Here is a 21,560-nt window from a genome sequence, read left to right as displayed (position 1 = left end):
ATAGAAGTACAGGAGTATGGTAACAGTGATCTAGAAAGCTCTCCTATTTCGTGGGTATGAACACACATATGACTTGTTTTTATGTCATTTTAAGGTATTAAAAGAATAGAATTACTTTTTTAATTCTTAATCTGTTAATGAGATTTTTTCATAGCATTTTTGCTTGTCTTTCTGAAGGCTTTCCTCTATTTGAGAAGTTCTGCTCGTGGGCTCTTTCTTGTACATAGGACTGGAGTTTTTTGTCTACTTTTGTTTTTACCAGAAGTATTGTTGCACTGTGGAGTTCACAGTGCTTCTTGCTGCTTAAACATACTAGATGCACACAAGCATTAATGGCAGAGTGTGCCTAAGTAGCTCTGGCATATTTATGTTACTCATTGAAGCCAGCTTGTTTCTGTCCTGCTTGCAGGGCTATTGGTGATTAAATTAATTCTAGATGGCGCTATAGCTATGCTATATCATTCTGTCTTTCATTTTTGGATCATTTTTGGATCAAACTAATGTGTTGGTTTGTCTTTCTGCTCCTGAATACTGATATTTGAGCTGATTCAGCTGAAGTTCTGTAACTGATTCTATTTGTTGTATCCAGCTGGATGTCCCTCTGAGAGCTTTCAGTATTAAGTGCTACTTCTTGTTTTTCTTTTAACATATTCTAGGACCTGCAGAAATCAATAGCTGAGACGGTTATTGGATTTCATGGGGCAGGGCATGTTTCTTATGAGGGTTTGGGGTTTGTAGTTGTTTGTGCTGAAGGAGCAGCACAGGCTGGTGGATATTTTCCACCTCTTCATGTCTGGTAGCATCACTAACAAAGCTGTGGTGGAACCTGAAGAAAGATTCATGGAAAACTCTAGCCTTGGTGTTGCTTGTTTCACCAGTCCTCAGAGCTCTCCTTTGTGTGCAGTACTAGACAAGCTTGTTTTATCAACAGTTTAAGAAGGAATCAGGTGGCAAAACCAATGCATAAATTGTGGAATTTATCAGCTGTTGTACATGGTAGCTTAGGTGGGTTCATGAAACAGTAGGACAAATACATGGAAGAGAAAATCATGCCTAGAGCTGCACATACAGTATCTGACTTGAGAGTTTCCTTAACTGCTAGTTCCTTGAGCACTCTGACGTGCTCTTTTAAATGCTCATTCAGTAAACACCTGCTTCAGCTTGCCTTCAAAATCACAAAATTTAGCTGAGTGGAACTTAGCAATGCCACAGTGCTGCTGTGGCCAGCCACTGAAGAGGCCTCTGAAGGTCATAGCTTCTTTAGCATAAAAGCAGCCTGTAGGTGCAACTCAGAGTAAGACTGTTCCTGTCAATGCACATGGCCACCATTCATGGGAAAGCTACAGATCCAGGGAAGAAAACAAATCTGTCTTCTTAACAGGTGCTTGGTAACTGTGGGGCTTTTCTTGTCTTGCTTTGCGGTTATTTTTGTTTGCTTGCTTTTGTGGCTAGTATAGTGTTCCACTTTTCTACTCCTTTACTTCTTTTTCTCCTGGTCAGGATTGTCTTGTGAACTGCTGTTGAAGCAGAAGAAACTCTACTCTGTATTTTGGAGGTATAGTACGGGGATCTATTCTCATTGTTACCTCATCCCAAAGCCAAGGTAGATCAGGAAAAGGACACAGTCCTAACAGGTTCGTTACTTCTTTCAAATGTAGGATAGGCTTTTTTAATTCCCTTGCTGGATTCTCAAGACTGATTTAACAACTATTGATATTCAAGATTTCCATTTAGGTATAAATGTGTTGCTACTTAGAAGCTTTCCAGATTCCTAGCATGAGCATCCTAGTGTTAGCGAAAGCTTCTGCCCTTCAGACTTTCCCTGGCACCAAGGATGCTCATTAACTGTTCATCTTTAGGAAAAGTTCACTTAAAGAAGCAGCCCAGGCTTGTATGCTTTCCAATAACGTGCTGTTTTGAAAAGTCTGTATTATCAGGCAACTTGTTTTTGATGCAGATTCTGCATTATACTATCTGGCAGCAAATAGCTAATGTGAAGAGGTGATGTTTGGGAACAGTTTAGTTCAATAGAAAGACTTTAATGGGAAAGCAGCCTCTGAAGTTTGCTTGGAAAAAGGCCTGAAAGTACTTTTACTCAGAAGAGATTAGCTAGCATCCAGTCAAGGGACCTATTTAGACACATTTGTTTCTCTTCCTGTGGTGTTCAGATCTTCACAAGGCAATAATGGCATCATTTTTTTTCCTTCTGATTTCAAAGTAAACTTTCTCATTTCCGATCAGTAAGGAAATTCCTGTGCAGAGACCTTTCCCTCTTAAAGTGTGTAAAATAGGACAATTAAGGTGTCAGAGCCTTTTAAAAAGTGTAACGGGGTGAAGTTATGCTACAGTTGGGTGACCATGAGCTTTTTTTCTTGCTTTATAGAGGGTTGTGTGTGTGTGGTGTGTAACTCTAATAAGAATGTTACTTTTTCAATTCATTGGTATCATGTCTTCACAGATACGGCCTCCATATTACCAAAGCTTCATATTTCATCTGTCATGATCCTAAAGTGATTCAACAGCTTTTTGACAACCTCAGGAATTATGATGGAGAAAACACATACCCAAAATCTTGTGGTAGATTTAAAGTTTCTGGAATAAGGGATCTAACTACTGGGTATGACAGCAGCCAGCCAGATCAAAAAGCTGTAAGTACATTTTTGTTACACACAATCATGTATATGTATGTGCAAACACATGTAAAAATACTCTACAGAGAAATACTCTAGAACATGTTATGTTCAATGTTGAGTCTAAGATGAGTTACGTTTGGGATGATTGTTTTGTTTCAATGGGGAGTAAATCAAGGTTGATTTCTTTTTTCCTTTTCTTTTTCGTCCTCTTCTCTCTCCCCATTTCCCCTCTTCCTCTGCCCTCCAAGGTGGCAGTCTGTAAAGGGAGGGAGGAGGATCTTGCTATAGTGCTGCAGCAATCTTCTGTTAATTTGTGTAAAAAGTGTAAGCTAGATGGTCTACTGAGATGCGGGTTGGGGTTCCTTAGTCTTCCATGAGCCACGTTTCTTCTTCCTCCTGGGGAAGCTCCTCATAAAGAAACTCCTGTTCACAGCCCAAACGTTGACTAGAGTTGAAATAAGTTACCCAGCAGTGATATTTAGCAGCAGTTTTACCAGCAGATTGAGGGTAAAGCTGTCATTTGCCTGTTGTGGTCATGAGACCACAATGTTGAAGGAAATGGAACAAAACTTACTTTTAGCTGATGCATTAGTTATATGACATCAGGTCATGGGGTTTGTTTTGAAGTCATTATAGTCCCCTTCTAAATGTTACAGATATATAAATATATTCTTCTTACTATTTCTAGATACTTCCCACTAGTAAAAGTAGCCAAATGATTACATTCACTTTTGCTAATGGAGGAGTGGCCACGATGCGAACCAGTGGGACAGAACCCAAAATCAAATACTATTCTGAACTTTGTGCACCTCCTGGAAACAGGTATTGTCCCTTACAGGGGTAAATGCTGTGCAGTAGGGGCTGAGTGGCTTTTCTGCATTGCTTTGGTGGGGAAAGGGCTCTTCATTATTGAATAATACTCCTGTAGTCACCTTAAGAACTCGAGTATATATACTTCTATCATTGATAGGAAATATTTGTCTAAAACAATATATTAGGCTGTAAATGTTCTTTTTAACTTCTCTACTCTGACAGTGTTTTCTGTGTTTGTGTGGCTTTTTTTTTTTTTTAGTGACGTCGAGCAATTGAAGAAGGAACTAGATGAACTGGTCAATGCTCTTGAAAAACACTTCTTTCAACCAGAAAAAAATAATCTTCAGCGAAAGACTGAGTAAAATAGAAAAATTACTATCATAGTGTGTTTTTTTGGCAGTCTTAGAAATGGATTATTTAAGAAGTAAGGATTTTTAGGACCAAATATCTGAGAATGCAGACTAAAAGGCTTCTGCTTTTATTAAGATCCATTCTGCATATTCTTGGATGTAGTATCTTGTTATGGAAGGGAAGCATGTCTACCCTTGAAGGACCAAAAAAAAAGCCAGTCAGCTTATGAACAAAAAGTTGTCTCTGAATGTATTTCAAACAATACTTTTTTTAATTAAATACTCTATGTAACATCTTGATTTCTGAAATGTAGCCTGTTTGGGGGGAACTTTTATTTCTTCTGTCTGTGTGTAATCTGATAATGATATGCAACTCTGTCTAGGTTTAGATTTGTAAAGCAAGTGTTCCTGTTAATAAGAGCTGAAAGCCTGTTGTGAAACTTTGGCAAAGGTGGGGGAGTTGTTTCAGAAGCAGTGCTCTTTTGATAGAGTTTTCAGCCCAAATAAACAAGGAAGTCACATGAATTTGCTGGAGAGCTTCTGTTTGCTGTGGGACTACATATCAAACTCCAGGTTGGAGATGCTAAGTGTGCTGAGCTTTTCTTCCTTAGAAGTGCAAAATGCACTTGGCTTCAATACCATGAACATTTTAAGGCAGAATGTATCTGCACACAGCACCTTTCCGTTGCCTCATTGATCTAAGCATAATTTGTTCAGTGCATACCCCGGTGTCAGGTCCTGTCCTGCTGTATGCTACATGACTTGCTGCAGAACTCCTCATGTGGAATTTAGTGCAGGAGTTTCCGTTTCATTTCATGCTGTCATCTGCACATGCAGGGTCCAAGGTGGTTATGTGGAAGTTACCATTTAACTTTAGTATAGGGTTTTTTTTGCATTTTCAGTATTTCCTTTGAGTATCAGTGTATCTCTAACAGCCCTAGTACATCTTGGGTGCGATCTTGGGTAAAGAAACCTCCTCACCGTAACTACTTGTGCTGTCCCATGACACTGACTAGTTGCTAGGTTAAGCGTAGATCAAATTTAGCAAATTATTCATCAGGAATCAAATCTGTCATTCTGTGCCCAGACTTACCTTGTTCTTTGCTTGCCATCTTAGCTAACGTGATGCCTGCTTTTGCCGTGTACTCTTTAGAGTTATAATCAGAGGATACAAAGACAGGAGTAGTCCCTGTGTTCTTTGGCTGACATTTCAGCTTTTCTTGGCTGTACAGAGTCAAAACCAGCATCTACATCTGTCATACTGAGGTCCAGCTGTGCGGCACAGAAAATAAACTTTTAAGAAAACGTAATAATAATATTGAGGAAACAGTGCGTACTGTTAATTGAATCCGAGTCCTTTAGAGCGGGAAGTCAGGAAGTAAGCACTTTCTGTGCAAATAACCTGCTCGTACCCTCCATTTCTTTGTTTCCATTTCTCCTTTGGTAAACCAAATACTAGATAATTTTATTGATATATGTTTGTTTGGTACCTTGAATAATGCAATCCATGTTCCTAAATAGGACTCTAGGGGTTACTGACTGTAGTAATAACTGTAAAGGGAGTCTCAGTGTTCACTTGAGTGCAATCAGCCTTCAGTGTGAAATTCCTACACGTATCAACTACTACTGTTTTGTCCTTCTGAAAATGAACTCAAATGACAAATTAAGGATTTAAAGTAAATATATAGGATTTTAGACTTTTTACATGTATGTGCTGAAAGTGTAAATCTGAACTGATTCTCAAAAGCAAAGTAGAACTTGCTAAGATACTGATAGATTGATTGGTAACCAGTCCATTTCCACTCAACCTTGTGGCAGAAAGGTTTTATTTATTATTAAAGACATGTTAATAATAGAGGGGGTAAATGATTAAATTGAGCTAGTATGTGGTGATTGTGTACACAAGTTGGAGGGAAATAGCTCCAGCTATTGACTTAGCTCCAGCCTTGATTTAAAAGAAAAGAGCAGGAGCATCAGAAGCAAAATGTAAGATAGGGGCACCTGATTCTCCTAACTTGTCCTTATTTTGTTCCCCCTGCCATTCCAGGTAGGAATCTTTCTGTCTTGAACATCCTCCCTAGAAAGTATGCTGTCTGTTGGGTGAGTGGGATAACAGCTGTTGTAGGGTGTCATGTTTAGCTGCACCATCGCTTCTGGCAGAATAGGTCGGCAGACAAAGCTTGTAGGGGAGGTGGAAACTGCTTTGGTAACTGTGACTTGAATACATTTACAACCATAACTATGTACTGTCCATAAATTCAAGACTTTATTGCTTTATTATCCTCCCAGAGGTCAGGTTCTCTATCCTTGCTTTTCTTCAACAGAGCTAGAAGGTTGCACTGGCTGTGCAGCTGGGAACTGCAAAAGAACCTCTGGAGAGCTCAAGAAACCTCTCAGCATCACAAGGGGAGGGCTACACGTGCCATTCATGTTCAGCCATGACTGTTTTACCCCCCTTGTAGCTGTGATGGGCTCTTTCAGGAGTAATAAATTCTGGGTAGTTGTCTACCACCACCTGGTACCAGTCAGTTGCTCCCTGCATGGGACACGTGCTGCTCTCTAGCCCTATGTCAGGTTAGCAGAGAGGAGGGGGAGACAGTGCACAGTCCCAGAACAGGATTAGGGGGCCCTAGTTTGAGATGCTGGCTATGAGGGAAGTGGAGGGTGAGTGCCGGGCCAGTACTTGAATTTCACTCTTGGTAGAGTTTAACGTGTGGCTTAACCACGGGCTACTCTTGCAAAACAGCTTCCTGTGCTGCACTGCATCCTGGCCTTCAAAGCAAACGGCCGTGCCCGAGCTCCCAGCGCAGAGCACTCGCTGCCTGGCCAGCCGACAGCGCTCCTGAGGCTGGTCTGTTTGTGGAATCCAGCCTCAGCCTCACCGCTGTGAACTGGGGTCAGCATTCAGACAGCCCACCCAGCAGCAGCGCTGCTGTCAGAAGATAGACGAGTAGGGACCACATCTTGTCTGGAGTGTGTGCCATCTTCCAGCACCCTCAAGGCTCTGGTTCCTTTCTGTGTGGCAATCCTGCCCCGGCTATGTTTGGCCTCAAGGCACAGTGCAGCTGGATGCACTGCTGCTGGCCGTGTTGCTTAGCTGGTGACATCCCTGGGCACGTGGGGCCCCATGTTTAGGTGCCAGAGAGCCCTGCCCGAGGCAGGGGGGCTTTGTGGATCTGTACAAGCCTGCAGTCCTGAGCTGCTTTTTGTTTTGCACTTGTAAGGCAGCAAGTCTTGCATTCCTTTTGTTACAGAATGTGACAAAGGACTCTTTCCTGAATTCATGGGGAAGATCTGAACACAGTAGGGTTAGAGGGCCTGATTACTTATTTATCGTAATTATTTTCTGTGTTTATCTGAATATCTACATAGGCTAGAGAGGTGTTTTTTTTTTCACATCTGCATTTACATGCCAAGCACACACCTGGCTTTAGCTAGCGTTTTTTCTCTCTAGGAAAGCCATCTGTATTCAGCCTTGGCCAGAGTCCGCCAGGTGCCTCGGTCCTGAGGGATGCTAAGGAGATCCAGATGGTCAGCTCTGTTGCTCAGCTTCCCATGACAGGCTGAGATTCCACAGAGCTGATGCTGTTATTTGGGGGAGGATCTCCATGGCAGAGTTCCAGCTACACGTGCTAATTGCTACGTCTGTCCTGCCCCGAGATCTCCCAGCCAGTTCAGCTCTCGTGGGCAGGCAGTCCCTGACCGTGCTGGGATTCTTGGGGTGAGTGGGTGCCTGGTTCTGCCATCATGCTTATGGTGGGACCACCATTGTCACCATCCTTTAGTGGAGAACCTCCTTGTTCCTCCCTCATCTTCCACCTAACTGATCCCCTGAGCTGGTTACCTCTGCACAGTGGGACTGATTTACAGATACAGGCTCGACCATCCTCTTGACCATATCATCCTGGCTTCCCAGGGGCAGGGAATTTGCTTGCTCCATTCCCTGCTCTGTTCAAAACAGAAATTTAAACCTCTTGGGGGTGGAGGAATAAAAACACTGTTTTCTCAAGTTGATGGAACAATTACAAATTGCAGAATTACAAGATGAAACTTACTGTCAGTGGGGTCTGTCTTGCATTAGAGGAAGAGGATCTAGAGCTGCACTGAAGAACTGTACCGTAAGCAATAGGAATACACCCAAGAGCAGTCAGCATTGGGCACTGGAATGGGCGCTGAGCTTGAACCGTTTCACGGCAGGTCTCATTCCTCCATCAAAGGGGTGTGTAAAGTAACGAAGCCAATTTAGACAATACAGCGATGATTAGTCCCAGGACAGTCATTAAAAACCAGACAAACGTAATTTGCGAGCAACCACCCTTGAACTCGGAGCAGAGGCACTAATGTTTTATCCAGAAATGGCAATTGCCAAGACAGGAATAAAGAACGCTTGGAGTCTGGACGGAGCCCAAGTGTCAGGGAACTCCTGGCTGCTTCCAGAGAGAGACGCATCCCTGAGTTACCAAAAGCATGTAAAACCAGCCTGATTTGTATAACAGATGAATACTCATCGTTCTAATAAAAGTCAACACCAGCTGTAAACATTTGATCCAGTAGGAAATCGTGCCTGTGGGGGTGGGGAGGAAATGCCTGTTGACTAAGGAGAAATTACCCCAGTACTTACAACTCTGCCATAAGAATAAAAGCAGGGCAATGCTGTAAGGCTAGACTGATGTATTTCACTTGAAGGTAATTCGTTTGTTTACTAGTCACAGCTTAAAACCACCCTTGAATTTATTTTCATTTTTATTTCAGTAAACCTTATGAAACAGTTCAGACAGAAGTAAGCAAACACATTTCATCTTCCTTGCAGGCTGTGAACTTCATCCACAGCATGGCATGAAAAATACAAGTACTGTACTTGGGTTGTAGAAGGATTTATTTGAGACTTTTGCTGTATAACAACCAACCAGCCAGGGACAACTGGAATTCACTATAAAAATTTAATAGATAAGCAATTATTCTCGTATTCATAAAGTATGTTTAAATCTGTAACTAATTTGTTTACAACATTTTCATAAACTTCCTGCTTGCTATTGCTTTCCAAAGTTCTGGTGCTTGTGCTTTTTATTTTGACACACCAGCGATACGCAAACCTTACATCCTAGCTTAACAGCCACTGTGAGCAGTGACATTAAACAGGGCAGGACCATTTGTTAAGCACCCACATAAATCTTTACAAGATTAGGGACTTTTAGGACACCGTAGTGGAGGGCACCTGGATGCCACACGTTATGTCAAATATAAACATTAATTGTAAATAATCATCACCAACAAAACTGTTCTCTGCCCACAAGTACTTAATAAATCAAAGGTAATCTTCATCTTTTGTACTACATAAGTACACAAATGCATCAAGGATAGTGTTCCTGTCCAACTTCCAAGTGGAAGCCAACACTTCTCTTTTGAATAGCAATTGCCAGGTCACCGAAATGAGGCCACGCACCACCAGAACATTGTGCATAACGGGGTGAGCCTATTAAACTATCTAATCATCTTCTAACATCCACCTAAATAAAAGGCAATACGAATGGTGGTGGCATAGCAACAGCAGCTCCCAAACAAAAGGAAAAGCTTGAAATGCTCACACAATCGCTGGTAAGTCATTTGCAGATGTATTTAGGGGAGTAAAGGGGAGGGAGGATTTATCATGAAATCTGAAAGGGCTGCAGGCAGGATCTGTAACAGTCACTCAGCTCTTTCATGACACTTTACTCATGATGACTGGTAACAGAAAGCCTCTTGTCTAGGAAGATAACCACCGAGAAAAGTGGCTGTCACGCATTTTTACAGAATATTAATCAGGCAAACATGACATAGTAAACAATTCATTCCAATAAATTTTGTTTATGGAATGTCTGGAACCATGTATAGAGAGTGTCTGGAGATACAGTGTCATTGGACAAGAATGTCGTACTTTATCAGGAGCTCATTTAAGTCAAAGGACTACAAAAGAGTGTCAGGTCCTTAATGAGGTACTAAATTGATGCACACAAAACAAATCACAAATAAAGACTTGGACTTTTTTTTCTTTTTTAATAATAGAACTACAAATTGATTAATATGATTACCTAGGGGGAAAGTATAGACATTTCTAATGCAAGCACAGCATAGGTACCCACCTTCTCAGTCATAATCCAGATTGTTACTGCTCAGCTGTTGGCTAACTGTGGAGGAACTTCAGCTCTGAAAGTACCTTGGGTGGAAACTTTAGACTTCCTGTTTGCTTAGTCGTGCTTTAAAGGGTGAATCCACAATCACAGCTGCCCAAAGTTCTGCCTCTCCCCCTGTGCATATGTATTCAGCATAAATTTCACTGATCTGCTTCGTGCTGGTCTACAAACCTACCTCAGCTAGGATCAAATGACCAGATGCTTCTCTTCCTTAGTCTTTAAGGAAAAAAAAAAAATAAACAACACACATACACAAAGATTTACCATTTCAGAAAACCAAACAAAATTAGGAAGTCTGGTGTTCAGAGCTTTCACCTGAATACAGAGATTCTGCTTTGGTATATTACATGTTCCTGGAACGCATGGAAGCATTTACTTCTCATGGATTCGAACCTATGACCCCCTTCTAGTTTTCTTCTTGTTTTCACAAATCAAACTTTTTTTTTCCCCTATAACTTTACCATTTCAGCAGGAAATAGGGAGAAGGAATGCTGTCCAATGTATCCTTGAGGTTCATCATTAGGAAACTTCCATGGAAAGTAGGTCGAACGTTCTACTCAGTCCAAGCAGAAAACAAAATGGTCTTCCTGCATCCTGGGTAAATGTGTCACAGATGTACAAGCCAGAACGATCTTTTTGTTCTTCAAATACAGTATGCAAATACTTATCTGCAGGAAAGCGCAGCTGTTATATCATGAGGATGGTGAACCATATCTTGCAGCCCTGGGAAAGGTGCTAAAACCAGAAACAGAAGGTGACTTAATGCACAACCCTATTTCTCTGCATCATTTTAGGTATCTCATAGAATTTTTGTTACGTGGACTTTTAAATTAGTTTTGAAAAAACTAGAGTAGATTAAACTATTAAACCAATGTAAGTATAGTTCTTATCAGAGGCATTTCACTTTGCGCATGAAATACTCTAGCTTAAGTAATTTGACAAAAAACATGCAAGGCAAAGAATTAAAACTCATGAGCTAAGAATAATAGAAAAAGTAAAAGAGACCCCTGTGAATGAGATCAGTCACGGTCCAACTTCTTTCCCAGCTATCCAGGAGGAGAATGAAGAGAGGATTTGTATTTGTGGTGCTCTATACTTCTGTTGATGATCAGGGCTTTTCCAAGCAGGAAGAAATAGCCTTGTAGGATCCTTATCTGTTTCATTATCACCTTCTGAAAGGCAAAAGCTGTAAAAAAAAGTCTTCCTAAAATCCCAGTTTGATAACCTGGGATTATGTTAGTCTTGGCCAAAGTGCTGGAGCTGTGTAATTGGGGATTGCAGTTTGTTGTCTTCCATAACATGATTGACTACTAGGGGCATGAAATGCTCAGGCTGCAGGCTTAAAGCAAGTAAAAGGACTTGTCTCAGGTGCTAAGGTTGGCAGCTGGTAGCTCTACGTACCATTGTCCTTAGCTGTGATGGCTTGAAGACACGAGACTGGCGAGGCTTGCAGGGGTGGCATTCCTTGGGGATGCCACTGAAAGCACGAGGTGCTCCTGTGTCTGAACCCTGCGTCTGAAGGAGGAGCAGCAAGCCACGAACAAAGTACAGACTGGGAACAACTGCTCCGAGCAAGCTGCTGCTTTCATACTTTCACCCACACATCATCAATCCTATAAAAGTACACAGAGCAAGCAGAAGTCATGTAGATACAACCACTGCGCTCTTAGCAAGTAAGGGATGTGCTTAGGGACCGAACCGCGGCTTGTTTGTCATAATCTGAGGAAACGCTGCGCTAGGATTTGACAGCCTACTTAATTACTTCCCTCATGGAGCAGCGCACGTTAGCAGTGGAGCAAATTTTCCGGAGCAAGCTTTGATTCCACTTACTTAAACGCAAGCAAACCAGCCGCCTCAGTGCCAAGAAGAGCCGGAATTAATTGAGAGCCAGAGCGGGCTGCAGAGCCAGAGCCAGGACGCAGGGTGCCTCGGCCATCTGGAGAGCAGCGTAATTAAGTCCCCGGACCCCTAATTGCTGAGGCGGGCTAGCAGCACAAGGCCCAGCTGCTGTCAGGGGCGAGGAGGTGAGGCTGAGAGGCTCGGGGCTGTGCTGGGACCTGGGCGGGGGGGGGGTCCTGCTGCTGCCTCCAGGGCTCGCACACAGCGCCGGGCCCGGCTCCCTGAGGCGATTTCCTTCCACAGCCCCTCCAAGCGCTGCAACTTGTGGTCACTTCGCACCCACCTGAGTCCCTCTAACCCCCCATAAACCTCCCTGACCCCTCAGCTCTGCCCTCTGGGGGCCGCCACCCCCCTGCTCCCCGCCCCGCTGCTATTTTTACCCTCGGAGGCTGCAGCGGGAGGCGGCGAGAGGCGGCTGCGGAGCCTCGGCCCGGCCCTGCCCTGCCCGCCTCAGGTGCGGGCGGCCCCGGGCTCGCCTCTCCCCGGGCGGTACCAGCAGGCGGCGGCCACCGGGAGCCATCTCGGGAGCCTCCTGCCCCCTGCCGAGCCCTCCCTCAGCCCCTTGGCGGCTCTGCCCTCTCCCCTCAGCGGCAGCGGGCGGGCGGCGCAGCCTCCTCGCAGCGAGCACATCCTGTGGCGGCGGTGGCGGTAAGAGGCGGCCCCGCTGAGGGACCGGGGGTGCGGGGGGAAGGCTGCTCGCTGCTGGGCTGGGAGGAGGAGGAGAAGGGCGGCTGGGAGGAAGAGCAGGAGTGCGGGCGAGCCGCCCCCAGAGGGCTGCCAAAATGTCCCCCCCGCGGGGCTGCGGGCACCCGGCTGCTCCCCGCGGACGCCCCGAGCCGCTCGGCTGGGCTGAGTTAAGGCAGTGCTGGGGGCTGGGTGTAACTCTCTTCCTCCTCCTTCCTCCTCCTTCCTCGTCCTTCACTGCGGGACGCCTCGGTGTAACTCTGCCACAGCCCGGTCCTGCCCGGAGCAGCCCCACAGCGACTCGCCCCCGGAGGGTAACGCCAAAGCTTTGTGGCTGGGGTTCACCCCCAGCCTTTCTGCCCCTTAAACCTGAAGTTTTAACTTAACGAAGGAATGAGCTCCTGGTGAGGTGTTCCTGAGGGGTAGGAGCCGTGTGGTTATTTATAGAGGGGGTAGGAGAGGCTGAGACCTCGCTCGTGTGCTGTGTGTGGGCGCTGGGGCCGGCTGCTGCAGGAGCCTTCGTGGGAGAGGTGCTGCTGCCCGCACCAGAGGCTGAGCGGGACATCCAGGGCCAAAATTAATAAAATGGACACTCCATAAAGCACAGACACTGCTGACCCGGTGAATGAGCTTATGCCTTTAACGCTTGCAAGGGATGAGATGGGAAATCAGCACAGCTCGGTTTGTGTAAACGCTGGAAGTCACAGGTAACATGCAAAGGCAGAAATACGTGCAGGTGAGGAAAATGGCAGGTTGGCAGGAAGGCTGAACAGATTCAATGGTATATGGACCTCTTGGCACTTCTTTTGCTCCATAATTTGGTTACCTGAAAAATTGGATGCGAGGAGTTTGGCTGTAGAGATGCAATTGAATGAAATGGAGCGGCGTTCAGGAGGCAATTGACACAGGGAGCTTTCTGTTACAAAGATTTGCTTAATTGCACTGCAGCGGTAGGGCAGCCTAATTTTGGTCAGGTCAGCGTGAGGCTGGCTCAGAAACATCCAAGGTCCAACCTCAGTCATTACAATATCACTTTCTGTGGGCTGTACTGGGGAAGTAGCAACAGATGTCAAGGCTGGGAATGGGAAGCTGTTTTCTTCATTTGATAGGTGATTGCATGTTTATAATTCAGAATATATTACCATTTTGCTTTACTCTTTCCTTGCTATTAATCTACTTAATTGCTTATAACCTGTTTAAGGGGTGAAATAAATGCTGGCTGTATAGGCAAATACTTTTAGGTGTGCTTATTTCCACAAAACCAAACAATTTGCTTGGAGTACGTGGCAGAACATTATTCAGGGTCATGTCCGAAGCTGCTGAAGGCATCGAAAAGACTCCTTAAAAAGTCAGCATTTAATGCAAGCATGTGAATAAAGAATGGAAATTAAAAATAACTTGTGAGGCAAACTGACTTCTGGATTTGTACATGATGTTACTCACAACAAGTGGTTCCAGGAGGAAACAGCACGTAGTAAGCGACTGTCAGATAAAAAGAACAACCTTGTAAAGGAAGAGCACTTTGTGATTCCAATGCCAGTTTGGGTTAAATTAGAGCTATTTGAAAACTTAAGGCAACCTGTAGCATGATACCTAAATGGCCTTACTTCTCTAGAGAAAACAAGCCAGAAGTGTTGGTTGAAGCTGCAAGAAGGAAGATGGGGCTCACAACCAGCTGCCCCAGAGAGCGACCTAATGGATGCTGTGCTGTGACACCAACAGAGAGATTTGTTTCACGTGGCGATGTAGAAGGACCCCTTCTCAGCAGTGTCCATATCACGACATGCCTAATACATGCTCCAATTTGTATTCTTCTGCATTTCCTGCTAGGTGGATAGAAAAATCTGTCAGCATGAGTGAAGCCAATGTAAATCTCGGTTAGGGATCAGAGGGAGGGAGAGGAGTGGTATTTCATTCTGGCTTGCTTTCCAGAGTTCTGGCTGCAGGCCAGGGCTCCTCATAATCCTCGACTGGGATGATATTTCTGCTAAAATAATCAGTGGTGAAGTGCAGCCAGTACCAGTGCCTCTGGTTCCATTTGTCGGGAGGGCTCAGCGCTAATGCCCTGCAGGGAAGAGCTGAACAAATCTGTGTTCTCTGGGACCAGCTGTTCTTCACGGGACCTTGCTGCGTGGCTGGAAGTGTTGCTTGGCTTCTTCAAGGGGAAGCAGAAAATGGACCTACAGAGACTGTGCTGTCAGCAGCTTGATGCAGGGTAACTGTACGGTTGTCTTGGATGAACTGCAAAGGCTGAGGAAGCGGGGGTCTTTGTTCAGCAGCCCCCAGGCCAAACTCCTGGTTTCATCACTGATGTGCAGAAGCCCTGACTGCTGCCTGCCTTGGCACAGTGTGAACTCAGCACTTCTGATGTGTGTCTGGGACTTCTGGCTGCTTCTGCATCGAATTTAGCCTAGGCCAGGAGAAACAAAGGTTGTAGGATAGCTCTTAACCACTGTTGCAGTTCCTGCTTTCCTTGGTTCGTGTATGTACTTGAAGTTCAGGACAGTCTCTCCCCTCTTTATGTGGTTTTCTGTATTAGCCTGAGTCCATCCCAAAGCTGTCCGGACTCTTTCCAGCAGCAAAAAGGTAATTTTTATTGCCCCACACTGGAAACAATGCACATTAACCATATAGGTTCACTGTACAGCCTGTTCTCTGTACCCAAAAGGATTTTCCTTCCTAACCTCAAAGCTGACCCTGACCTCATCTAACCAAACTACACACAAAGTCTTCACCTTGTCCTCATGATCAAGTCTTAGCTCTCTTGGGATGAGGCGAGTTTTGAGAACTGCTGTCCTGCGTGATGCACGGCTGCTTAGCCACGTACCTTCCTGCAGAGACAGCCTGGGCTCCAGAGGGTTGAGTACTGATTTTTGTAGCTCTTGCCTTCAAACTGTCCTGCCATCACGCTGGCTTCTTGCTGGTGGCATCCCTTTTATTTTCTGGTGTTGTAAAAAGGTGAGAATGCAACCGAATGTGGGAAATTAAGAGAGCCTGAAATATGTGGTTTTTAAACACAGTATCAGAGCAGGCCTATCAGCATTGTCTTGTGTGCTATCTAAGCCTGCTCCTCTCTTGTGCAAAGTGGTTGAGTTGATTGTGGGGAAGGAGAAGTTGAGGGCAGAGAGCACCCATGTTCTCATGTGCATCTTTTGTGTTAGTGCTAAATCTGCTGTCTCCAAGTACAGAAGGTGGTACTGGGTTTGTTAGGCATAATTCTGCGACAAAAAAATAAAATTAATGCTGGGAGAGACAGTTTTGAATCCAACATGCAATACACTGAATTTCATTTTTTTACTGCTTTTATTCATGTCACTGTACTGCAGTGTCACGTTTCATGGGGGATGAGCTGGGTGGCAGCACCCAGAGGAGGGTGGAGGTGCTGTGGTGTCAGGGCAAACAGACGGGCTCAAGGCACAGCCACTCTTCAGTTATAAGGTGGGCTAAATTTCATGGCTAGGAATAGGCCTGTGGAGGTGATCAGAACTATTTTTAGGTCTAAATTCATCAAGGACATAAATACTCGAAGTGCAACCTTAGTCCTCGGTGTGAACGTAAAGGATTTTAACCTGAGCAATGTGCAATGGGTATAATTTCTGGTGGGATTTGCGTGTAAATTAAGATAAAGGTGGCAGCAGGAGCATAAATGGCAGGGAAAAGGGAGAAAACGTGCAGAACTGTGTGGTCCGGAGTGCAGGGGGCTTGGTCTGGAGACCTCTTAGTGCTGCTAAATCTGTGCTCTGAGAAGCTGCACTTTTAGCCCCTCTCCTAGAAAACATTCTAACTTCTAGTCCACTGTTTTGATTTAGTATCAACTGTTTTTCTTTAGAAATACCAAATGCAGAGACCAGAGTATTTATGTTGTCAACTTTGCAAGGTGTTTATTTTGTTGAGAAGAGATGGATGCCAAGAAGCTTTGCATTTATATGAAATACATTCCAACAGCACAGTGTTTGTTGAAGTATGACAGAGTATTGACCTGTTTATTTAAAATATTGTTTGGTCCTTGTAGCTGGAGCTCAGAATGATGTATTATGCTGTGATATTTAATCCTATTTGGGGCTGCAGCTCTTTGTAGGCCTAGGGTAAAAAAGCGTGGTAAATGATGGTGCTTCCAAGGAAACTTCTCTTCCTTAAGAAGTTGACTTAAATGACAATAACTTTGTATTTTTACATGTACTTTATTTGTTTTCTTCTAAAACAAAAGCAAAAAGAGTTCTGAGAAACCAGTTGAGAAATATGGTTACAAAGAGGATGTGGCTAATCAGTCATCATCTGTTCAGCTGCTCGCTCCTCCTGGTTTTCAACTGAGAATCGAGTTCTGTTAGGCTTTTTTGTCCTCAGGTTATTGTGTGTGCTACTAAACAACAAGAACGCTAAAACCTATTGATGGATTTTTCATGTGTTTTGGACAGTGCACCGTTATAGACATGAATGAATCCAGGCTTCCTTGCAAGATGTTGACCTAAATTTCACTGTTATGTTCAAGGAGAGCAAATTTGTAATAGTGTGTCAAAGAGGAAGAGAAGATACTGCTTCCTGACAGATGCAAAGCTATAATGATAACTGAGTGTAGCACTTTGTGTTGATAAGGTGTAAAAATACTTCTTCAAGCATATCCCATACCATGCAGTGCATGTGTATCTATCTCATGAAAGCTGGGTGTCTTCTTGCTTGGGAAACAAACAAGTAAAATCATCTTAGTGTGCTTGAAATGAGGTATATAACTCCTACCCATACACGTGTGCACATATAGAAAGGCTTTTTAAAAACTTGTTCCACACTTTTATCATGCTACTTATACAAAGACTTTGTCAGTGTTTTTAAATTCCTGTGCTATTGGATTCTCTTTCTGAATTTGGTGTCCTTGGAATTGGTCGTGTTGCCACAGAGTTCATCTGTCATAAGATGCAGAAGTTCCCAAAAGGTAAATCTACCCAAACACACGGCTTCTGCAAGTCTCTTGGTTTTCCAGTTTGCCAGTCACTGCAGAACCACTTTTCCCCATTTAGGCATCTGCAAATCAGTTGCATTTTAAGCAATTATTTAGTTTAAAATGAATTTCCATCTTGAAATTGTCTTTTTTAAAAAAAAAAAAAAAAAAAAAAAATCCTAAAATTTGTCTTCATTTTCAACAGAGGTGAAGTACTGCTGGAAAATATTTTCAGTTTGAAAATATTTGTGCAAGGACAAATAAAGGACAAAGTTTAGTGAAAACTTGTGAGAAAAATCCTGCTATTTTTGCCTGTGGTTGTAGATGAACAAAGAGCAGAAATACTGTTGCCACAGTAAACAGATGCCATTTATTAAATACTTGTTCAAATATAATTAAAAATGTTTTGTCAGGAGTTCTTGGGACTGCTCGTGTTGTTTTTAATAGGTCTTCCATGGGAAACTTTCAGAAGGCTGAGGGTAAGCTCGTGTCATGGTATTTAGATGTAGGCAATTATAGGCCTGTCAGCTTCCCATCAGTCTCACGCAGAATAATGCAACAGCTGAAACCAGATTCAATTAATAAAGAGTTAAAACACGGTAATGTACTGAATGCCAAGCTGTGTGTTTTCCTAGACCGTGTTTTGCAGAACTAAATGGGTAGATAAATGCAAGTACTGGATTTTCTTATGACTGTTCCTCTCTATATATCATTTTAGTAGTGGTGTATATGCTGGGTATAACTGGGTTATAAGAGGGCAATGTGTGACTTGGTTCCAGTTGATAGTTGAGACAAATAAAATGATACAATATCAACGTGGCAAACATTACATATTCTGGCTGGCCGACAAGGCCCTAAAACACAGCCACAAATTGTGAATCCTCGCCTGCTTTTTAGGGGGCTCCTATAAGGATTGTCGCTCCTCTGTGCCATCCGACAGGTGTGTTAGCGATGGGTCAGTTGGCTGCTGTAAGCTTTTACACATGACAAAGATTTCTGGGGTGTTAGCTAATGAGAAAGGTCTGCTTGGTCAGCAGACGATACCCAAGAAAACAACTCCGTGTCAGGGGCTAAGTTCAAGCTCATCCACCCGTGAATAAGAGAGACGACCTTTTCTTCTAATTTCATTTTCTTTTAAATGTGAAAGTGGCTCAGCAAGCATTGATTTCAAATGGCATGCGGGTTATAATGCTAATCTGAGTCCTCTCTCCAATAATGGGATTGATGAAGGCCTATGTGATCCACACCTGCCTGGCCATGAAACAAAAACAGACTAAAGAGAAAGCACACTCTTGAGTTTAGTTACTCATTAGATGATTTAACAGGGGTTACAAGAGTAGCTTTTTTAATCAGGACTGAGCTTTTTACAAGCAATATATTTAGTGCTATTATGTTTGTTGCACAGTAAGGCCCAAGGTAGGGGAAACGTGCAGGTATGTCACGGCATACGGTCAGTATGTCTCTTCTGATATTAATCTGTGAAATATTTGTGTTGCTGACAGTTCATTTTTAATAGGGTTGCAGCACCTACATAACTGTCTCTTTTCCTTTCAGATTTCTTCTGTTCCTTAATTAAGGAGCCATCCAGAAATTGTCATTCCATGGAACTGATGTGCTGGTGAACTAGTCCGGGATCCCTAAAGGATTGTAAAATGGAGCCAATAACGTTCAAAGTTAAAAAATGCCAAGCACCTGGGGACTTCTCGGCAAGTTTCAGCCTCCAGTTTGTTGGCTCTCTGCCAGTGCATTCCCTGACCACCATGTCCATGCTGCCGTGGGTTGTGGCAGAGATCCGGACGCTCAGTACCAAGTCTCCCAAAGAAGACCCTGGCACTAGCCAAATCCGGCTCTGTGTTTCACCAGCGAGCTTGCGATGTGAACCGGACATGGGGAAAGACCAGCAGTGGGATCCGTTGATTTGCTCCAGTTTGTTTGAGTACAAGCCACAGCAGGTCCACAAGCTGATCCACAACAGCCATGATCCCAGCTACTTTGCCTGTCTGATAAAGGATGGAGCAGCAAATCAGCAAAGTATCTGCTATGTGTTCAAAGCTGATGATCAAACGAAAGTAAGTAAAAAGGAAAAAAAAAAATACCACAGGAAGCAACCCTCATAATCACACTTAAGAACGTGTTCTTGTTGTGTTATCTGATGCTTCACAGAGTGTGGCGTAAGTGGAGGAGCTGACACTACTTCTTTTAAAATGGAGTTGCTTTTGTGCTGTTGGAAACTTCCCTCCACAGTGTAAGATTTTAAGGTTGCATTTATAACTGAAGACTTTACCTCTTTAGAACTCACCAACAGGCTTCACTTTACTTGAGGTTAATGGTTCTGCAGAATTTGAACTGCTCAGTATATGAAGGGAAAGGTGTGTAAATCGGCAGGATCAGAGCCTGAGTTTTGTTGTCTTAGAAGACACTTGGGGTACGAGCTGAAATCTTGGCCCTTGAGTCAGTGAGAGTTTTTCTGTTGATGTCACTGGGGCTAGGGTTTCACCCTTGAGTCATTGTGAACTTTATCTAATCCTACAGTCAGACCTCTCAAATTTCTGTTTTCCTGAGTTGAGATCTGTGTGACTGGGGAAGAGAGGTGCCTCCTTTCTCAGAAGAAGGAAGGAATGGGCTGGAGCCTCCCGACATAGCATACCCTGAGACACAGGTCACTGTGAGCCTCTTCCCAGCTCTGCAATCCACGTGGTGGCAGAGAGGAAGAGAGGCTACAGCGCGGTGCTGCACAGCTGTGACCTGCGGGCTTGCTGCTGCTTATTGCAAGACAGGAGTCACACGTGTAAATGTCAGACTGTGGGTGAAATTCAGCTCTGTCTGCATGCAAATCATGTCCTTGCTGACAAGGTTGCGGCATTAAAAATAGACGGTTGGCTCTTTTGTTTGAGAGTAATGTGAGACAGGAACCGTCTGAGTGAAGAAGGTGAGCAGGGTTTTGCACAACGCTATTGCGGCAGGTTGAGCTGCTGTGGGCAAAACAGGGACACGTCCTTCACCTTTGGAAGGTAGGCTTCAGTGATCACGTTGGAAATCAGCATCTTGTGAGGCTTTTTTTGCCTTGTGAGAGATGTCCTGCTGAAGCACCTTGGAGGTGTTAAGCAAATATACACTGCACGTGGGATTTATGCCAACCTGCCCAATAGCAAAACTCTGCGTGATTCCAAATCCATGGGCTCAAGCTGAGTGCCCAAACCATATGGAAATGGATTTAGTTAAATCACCCTAGGTAAAAAAGCAATTCCAGTAAATTAGAAGGCAATTATGCTGTAAATCATAAGCATTCAACTGAGAAATCGTGTCAAGTTAGAGTGCGGAATACCAGAGTTACATATGTTAAGAGAGCAGAAATAAGTGGGTCTGTCAGGACTTGGCACTGAATAGCAGCTGGTAAATGTATTTTGCAGTTTGCCTAAGCACTTCATCTCGTGGCTTGTGGTTTTACAGGATTATTTACAGTTAGTGTGCGATGCTGGTCACTTCCAATATGTCATCTTTTACAACAAAAGATTGAACAACAAGTACTGCTTCTTCATGTTTGATCAAATTCCTAGACCTGTTTGAAATGAAAGCACAGAAGGCTGTAGTCAAATTTGCAGCTGCCAACATGTTCTTGTAGGCACCCCCTGGAATTTTCGGATGCTTTCTGAAACTACCTAGCCCCAAGTTCACCCAGCTATCTGTCCTTTCAAAAACCTTCCCCCACCTCAGAAGGAAATCCAGTTCACACCTCTGAACTTGCCAAGGAGTGTTTCTCTTGACCTTTTTTTTTTGCCAGCGAGTTTCCTAACTAGGAGGTAGAGGCCCAAGCAGCATTTGTGGAGCTGTGTTTTGCTGAGAGGGTAATGGAAATGCCAAGTGATCTCTTTTCCAAAAGCAAAACCCTGCGTGTTTTACTGCCATTCAGTGTAATTACTGATTACATAAGGAACTTACTTCAAAGTTGGATTAATCAGTGTTGTTATTCTGCCTGCGTATTGTCACACAATGCCTTTTAGCTAATTGGTGTCTACGCGTTTCTGAAGAGGACTGAACTGATGTTACCTGTTTAGCAGATACACAGGGCACTCCAGCC

The 21,560-nt window shown here is 43.8% G+C and overlaps 2 protein-coding genes across 7 annotated transcripts in view; both read left to right on the top strand.

The window, feature by feature from the left end:
- Positions 1-5,278, top strand: part of PGM2 (phosphoglucomutase 2) — a 42,246-nt gene extending 36,968 nt beyond the window's left edge. Inside the window, exons 12-14 of one of the 2 annotated variants that reach the window (XM_082760007.1) lie at positions 2,459-2,648; positions 3,322-3,455; positions 3,706-5,278. In XM_082760007.1, coding sequence (XP_082616133.1) covers positions 2,459-2,648; positions 3,322-3,455; positions 3,706-3,808 — 427 coding nt within the window. In that variant the 3' untranslated portion in view covers positions 3,809-5,278. The remainder of the gene's footprint in view (positions 1-2,458; positions 2,649-3,321; positions 3,456-3,705) is intronic. The other variant, XM_082760008.1, reaches the window with a different exon arrangement.
- A 6,435-nt stretch (positions 5,279-11,713) lies between these two features.
- Positions 11,714-21,560, top strand: part of TBC1D1 (TBC1 domain family member 1) — a 110,042-nt gene continuing 100,195 nt past the window's right edge. For 2 of the 5 annotated variants that reach the window (XM_082760000.1, XM_082759998.1), the window contains exons 1-2: positions 12,300-12,513; positions 19,037-19,551. In XM_082760000.1, the coding sequence (XP_082616126.1) occupies positions 19,135-19,551 (417 nt within the window). In that variant the 5' untranslated portion in view covers positions 12,300-12,513; positions 19,037-19,134. Of the gene's footprint in view, positions 11,991-12,299; positions 12,514-19,036; positions 19,552-21,560 lie in introns of those variants that run through there. The other 3 variants (XM_082760002.1, XM_082760001.1, XM_082759999.1) reach the window with 2 other exon arrangements.

The sequence above is a fragment of the Aythya marila genome (assembly GCF_965140915.1).
Source record: "Aythya marila genome assembly, chromosome: 4".
Lineage (NCBI taxonomy): Eukaryota > Metazoa > Chordata > Aves > Anseriformes > Anatidae > Aythya > Aythya marila.
Note: the sequence above shows the minus strand (reverse complement) of the source record. Positions and strands in the feature narration are given on the sequence as shown.